Below are 6,490 nucleotides of genomic sequence, written 5' to 3'. Positions count from 1 at the left end.
GGTTACTCTAATATCAATGGTAGTGGGGGCTTCTGGTGTCTTATATATAGGTGATTAATCTTATCTCTAGGTTTAATGATAATGTTGCATGATTTATTGGAGATATATTATGGTGATTGTGTGGAGATATTGTTCTTAATAAGAAGAGATATTATTTTGATAGGCAAAAATATTATTTTTGATAATATGATCCTAAATTCTGAAAGATATGTAACACAAAAATATTCCTATAGCCTTTAGGAATAAACTGTTTAGGATTTCACTTTGTAGCACTAATGGGATGGGAGCCCAATTATGGGCGAGCTTGTGCTGAACTTGACTTGACTAAACTGGATGATACAAAAACATTTTTAATTCCTTTTTATGAAAATTTTTTAAGTGCACATATTAGTTCGTTTAAACAAAAAAAAAGTAATTATAAGATATGTGTTTCTTAAAAAAAAAGTAAAAATAAAAAATAAAATTAGATAAACTGTTTAAACAAACCCACTAAAAAATATTAAAAAAATATTTTATTTAAAAGTATTATTTAAAAAAAAAAAACAAACGGACCATTCATGATACTTTACAGGAAATGTAATGGATTTATTTAAGGCTAATGATATATACACCACCTTTTTATTATAAGTAAACCTTTTTTATTTTTTAAAATATCTTTAATTTTTTATCCTATATTTTTTTTAATTTGACTCCTTTATTGTTTAATTTATATTTTTTTCCTTATTTTTTTTTACGTTCATGATATTTCAAGAATATTTTTTTATAAAAAAAAGAAAAGGAGGTGTACTTAAAATAAATAAATAAATATAAATATATATATATATATATATATATATATATATTTATATATATATATATATATATCAGAAGTCAAATAAAGAAAGAGGAAGATGTATGTAAAAAAAAAATATTAGATACCTAAAAATAAAAAATAAAAAATAAATATATTTTAACATTTTTTTATTTAAAAAAAGATATACTCATTATAGAATGGAGATTTAATGGCCTGCTCCAGATGGGCTAAACTAATGGCCTTGTTGGACCATCACCATACTACACTCTCCCGCTGCCTTACGGATCTTAAATATATATATTAATGTAATGGGCCAAAACACTATATATATATATATATATATATATATATATATATATATATATATAGTTAATTTTGTTATATTTTTAATAAAGAAATCAAATTAGTTATTTTAAACATATTTAATGTTTGCTTTCTTTCTAAATTTCATCTTATGATCAAAATTTTACAAAGAAACTTTTTTTAAAAATTATAAACATTATGCAGCATATTATAACATTTCTTTTAGTACTAAAACTAAAACTGCTTACCGCTAAAATAATGACATGGAGTACTACGGAAATGTTATGTTTGAATCTAAATTATTTTTTTTGGTAAAGATAGGAAAGATCGTAAAGATGATCACAATGAAGATTGAACCTAGGTGCTCATGCTTTTAACTATTCCAATCCTTTTCTCACTCAATCACTAGGCTAATCCTAGTGGTCATGTTTGAATCTAAATTGAGTTAGCATCAAACTTCGAGTGGACGTTAGAGCTATACATTATACTTAGAAGTTTTATCATAATATTTTGTAGGAAAATCTATTGATTTCAAACTTTTAATCCTTATTCTTCTAATGCGATACATAACGTCCAGCTAAATTATTTCAAATTTTCATTAAGTGAAGTTGAAGGATGAAATACTAATATAACAAAAAAACAGTTAGTCAAAACTGAATTTTGAGAGACACTGGATGGGGTTAAATACTTCATATTGCTATAATGTGTAACTAGCACAATATACGCATGAGATACAAAAACTTTCTTACCCTGGTGTTTTTTTTTGTCACTATGATCAATTATGATAACAGGGAGAAAATAAAAAAAGTAGGGTTTATTTATGCTTAAAACACTAAAATCACACACACCAATTGAGGTTGATCCATCATAAACTTCATAGTTGAATATCAGTAGCAAGGAAGAGTGGCACAACAAATCCTACTCCTTCAAGGTGACTACTAGTCTTTGAAATGTAATTTCTACCTATCTAACTTTACCTTCCCTGATGGTTGACTATCTGAGAAAACATAGCAGAATTAACATCTGTGATCTGTGCAATCAGACGCATCACTTCCTGGTTCACGCAAGGGACCTGCTATATCTTCGTTATATTCAGTTATAACTATACTTTCCCTTTTATCTTCATGTGCGTCAATATCATCACCATATTCATTTATCACTATACTTTCCCTTTTATCTTCATGTGTATCAGTAGAATCACTATATTCATTAATCATTATACTTTCCCTTCTATCTTCATGTGCATCATCAGTAGAATCACTATATTCATTTATCACAGTACTTTCCCTTCTATCTTCATGTGCATCAGTGCGTGAGGAAGCATCTTGTAGGTGAAAAGCATATTCCAAATGCCACAACACATCCCCCATGCTAGGCCTATCAACACCACAATCTGCTATACATCTCTCTGCAATTTGCACAAAAACATATAACGATTGAGGACTAATAGTATCAATAATATGTGGATCAATAACTTCATGGAGCACTCCTCTTCTTAGTCGATTCATTGCCAATTCAGCCAAGTTAATCTCATCCCTTGGTAGTGTCGGGCAAATAACTGGCCTAGCACAAAGTACCTCAAATAGGACTACCCCAAAAGAGTATATATCAGATTTCTGAGTAAGTTGTTGGCTCATGTAATACTCAGGATCTAGGTATCCAAGACTACCCTTCACAAGTGTGCTCACGTGGGCTTCCTCTGGGACAAATTTTGACAAGCCAAAGTCAGAAACCTTAGCAACATATTTCTCATCTAAGAGGATGTTTGTTGTCTTCACATCACGATGTGTAATGCTTAGAGCTGCACCAGTGTGGAGATAGTGCAGGCCACGAGCAGCGCCGATGCATATTTGAAGCCTCTTTTGCCATGGCAAAGGAGGGAGGTTTGAGCCATAAAGGTGGGAACGAAAGGGGCCATTAGCCATGTACTCATACACAAGAACCATCTCTGAATTTTCATCACAGAAACCCATCAGTGAGACTAGGTGGCGATGGCGTAGCTTGGAGAGCATTTCTAGTTCTGTTCTGAACTCATTGATGCCTTGTTCTGAGCTACCATTTCCTCGTTTTATAGCAACATTTGTTCCATCTTCCAACGTTCCAAGGTACACTTTCCCGAAGCCTCCAATACCAATCACTCTCTTCTCATCAAAGTTATTGGTGGCTTGTCGCAATTCACTGATAGGGAAGAACCTTTCAGGCCCTTTTGGGGCGATAGAATTAGAATGACTAGGCTTGCTTATGCGGGAACTGGATATGGTTGAGCTTCTACAAGGGCTTTTGCATGAATGAACTGGAAGGAACCATGATGAAAATCTGTTATGCTGTTCCCAAACTTGAGGTCTCTTTGTCCACCTTATACAAATCATTGCTAGCAACAACGTCGATGTCACAGTCAATGCTATGCCAACCCAAGCAAAAACTTTCATTTCCTTGGATAGTGAACTTGGCCCTTCGAATTCCCCATCAATAGAGAAGAAACCATCCAAGCTGTTTGCATCGTTGCTCATCTTCATCACCTCAATTCCATTCAAAATTGCATCGACTGTGCTTTGTTGGAGATTGGCTGGTCCCACCTGAATCAAGATAGAACCTTTTGTGATGGCTGATGGATTTAACACAAAGTCCTTGTAGAAAGCAGTAGCTAGAGCATTGGTTTGCGATAAAAGGTCCAAAGCTGATACAACCTCAATCCCGTTGATGTACACGTTGAAGTATAACTGGTTAAGACTTTCGCTTACAATGTCACAGAAATGCATTCTTATCAAATAAGAGTAGCTAGTTTCCACATTCACGACCCAACTAAGATTGAAATTTGGTTGTGTGACTTCAGGGTCCTTCATGTGTACGGCACTTGCATAAACTGAGTTTGGAGCAATCAAAGGTGTAACCCCAGTAGGATACTTGATGCTTTCATTGGGCACAACAACAATCTCAGAACCCTGTGGGAAGGTGTTGTAAGACTCGTCAGTTTCCCATGTTCTTGACAAGGTGTCATTCTCAGGAGTTATGGTTGGGCCACCAACGTTTATTCTGTAGGAAACTTGAAGAGCAGATTTCAACAACCCTTTGAATTCTCCAAGTGGGGAAACTGCAGTTGCTGTATCCGAGATAAGAGTGTCAGGGGCTGAGACAACCTCAATGGCATTGATGAACGCAATTGAGTTTTTCTTAGGCTTGAATATAAGGGAGAATCTACTTTTATAAACGTTAACAAGGTATTCCTTGAAAATGGATGAGTCATTGTTCCTGGCAGAGAACTCATGCAAGAGCATGATTTGATCAGTTTGGACAGAGAAAACAGCACTTGTTAAGTTATAGGAAGGGTGAGAGAGAGGGAAGAAGTAAAGACGAACCCAAAGTCTACCAGTTTTGGAGATGTAAAAGGAGTAGGTAGATTTCTCTTGAAAAACTCTTGCACTTTGATACAAAGGCAGTGATGAAGAAGGAACAGAAGGAGAGAGATTTGAGTCGAGTGATATTTGCACATCTTCAGTAATGGATAGGAGGGAAGTGGTTTCACGATCAGATTTGAAGGTTCTGCCATCATTGAGCTGAGTGGGGTGGGAGGAGCCACAATCAATGAGATAGTTAACAAGAGGTGAGAAAGTAGAGTCACATTTGGCAAGGGTGAAAAATAAAAGGTGAAGAATGGAAAGGGGTGAAACAAAAGAAAGTTTCATAAGTCCTTTCTTGATGTTCATCAATGAAGGTGGAGGAGGGTGAACATAAAGATGGGGGATGCATGAAAGAACTGAACGATGGTTTTTTGTTTGACAGGGTGTAGCAGTTGGAGAAACATAAAAGAGAGGTGTTTTGTTTGTAGTGATAGAGAGGGAGAACAAGCACGCATGTTTGGTTGCATGTTGGTAAAAGGAATGATGAATAAGAGCGATTTATGCGTTGGATCCTACAATGTCACTAAGGATGTTTGTCCTAAAATACTTAACAATGAGCAAGTACAAACCGCGTAACAACTAACAACTATACTGGAATCCGTTTAGAAAGAAGATTATGTGTTTAGCTTTAGCACGATGTTATGCAACTGAATAGCATAATTGAGCTACCTAGTGTCGTACTCGTAGGAACAACCAAGTACATAGTTTTCTAAATTTGCTACATATATTTATGGGAAAATGCTAAACTGTACAAAAACTTAAAATACGAAAATAGACAAATGTTTATGATTGATTCATATTCTATATTTTATCATCCTTTTTTATTCAAAAATAAATAATATTAATAATAACACTTCAATACATTTTTTTATCTTTTAAATATATGTAATTACAACGATAGTATATCAAGTTTCAATTAACCTATTTTAGACATTCAAATATTATAATTATGTAATTTTGATCCCCTTAAAAGATAACAACGATAGTATATTGGTGACAAAGTATGATAACATAACATATGAAAATACATAAATAAATATGGTCAAAATACTTAAAAATGAGATTAAAAATCATAAATTTCACCTTTAACAATAACACTCAATCATTAAGTTAATGAGTTTTTGTTATATATAAATAAAAATTATAATATATAATTTTTAATGAAAACTAAAGTTACACATATATTTACTACTATTAAATAATATATATATATATATATATATATATATATATTAGTATTAATAATATAATTGATAAATTAATACTATTAACATTATTAATATAATCTAGATAAATTGAATATAAATAAAAGAAGAAGGTTAATTAAAAATACATTATATAAATATTGAGCATTTAATTTAAATATTTTAGTCACTAAAATTTATATTTGTATCATATAAAATTTTTAATTATCTCTCTAATAACATATTTATATCGTACCTGATATATTTATGATTATATAAAATTATATTAATCTATAATAAACTTATATTTATTAATTAATTTATAAATAATAATATTAATAGTGTGTGTATATATATAAAGATATATATATATATATAATATTATTAATATCAATAATTTTTCATTTAGTAGCAATAAATATATGTGCAACTTTGGTTCTTATTGAAAAATAGGTTTATGTAATTTTCATTTATATATTAAAGAAACTCGTAAACTTATTAATTTAGTAATTATTATTAAAGGTTAAAATTTTTGACTTTGAACCTATTTTTAGATATTTTGATAATATTTTTTCTCATTTTTACATGTCACCAACAATTATTAAGAGACTAAAATTGCATAATAATATTTAAAAGACTAAAAATATATTTAAATATAATAATAATTAATTTTAAAATAAGAAATAAAATATTTATTTTTGGAGACAAAATCAATGTCATAAATTTCATAATCCATTAAAAATAAATTATATTGTGACTTACAAGTAATCAAAATCAACAAAGTGAAAGGTTTTATATAATGACCTATCATA

The 6,490-nt window shown here is 30.9% G+C and overlaps 1 protein-coding gene across 1 annotated transcript; it reads right to left on the bottom strand.

Annotated features, from left to right (window-relative positions):
- Positions 1–1,718: 1,718 nt before the first annotated feature.
- On the bottom strand, positions 1,719–5,225 carry LOC109807032 (Protein kinase superfamily protein). The gene has a single exon (XM_020369561.3). It carries the CDS (start codon positions 4,798–4,800, stop codon positions 2,113–2,115), a length of 2,688 nt encoding a protein of 895 aa, XP_020225150.2. The 5' UTR covers positions 4,801–5,225; the 3' UTR covers positions 1,719–2,112.
- Positions 5,226–6,490: the final 1,265 nt, after the last annotated feature.

This window comes from Cajanus cajan, chromosome 5 (assembly GCF_000230855.2).
Source record: "Cajanus cajan strain Asha chromosome 5, NIPB_CcT2T_4, whole genome shotgun sequence".
Classification (NCBI taxonomy): domain Eukaryota; kingdom Viridiplantae; phylum Streptophyta; class Magnoliopsida; order Fabales; family Fabaceae; genus Cajanus; species Cajanus cajan.
Note: the sequence above shows the minus strand (reverse complement) of the source record. Positions and strands in the feature narration are given on the sequence as shown.

Bases quoted from the DNA above. Each gene is read 5' to 3' on its own strand.
- LOC109807032 (XM_020369561.3), bottom strand. From the start codon at position 4,800: ATGAACATCAAGAAAGGACTTATGAAACTTTCTTTTGTTTCACCCCTT.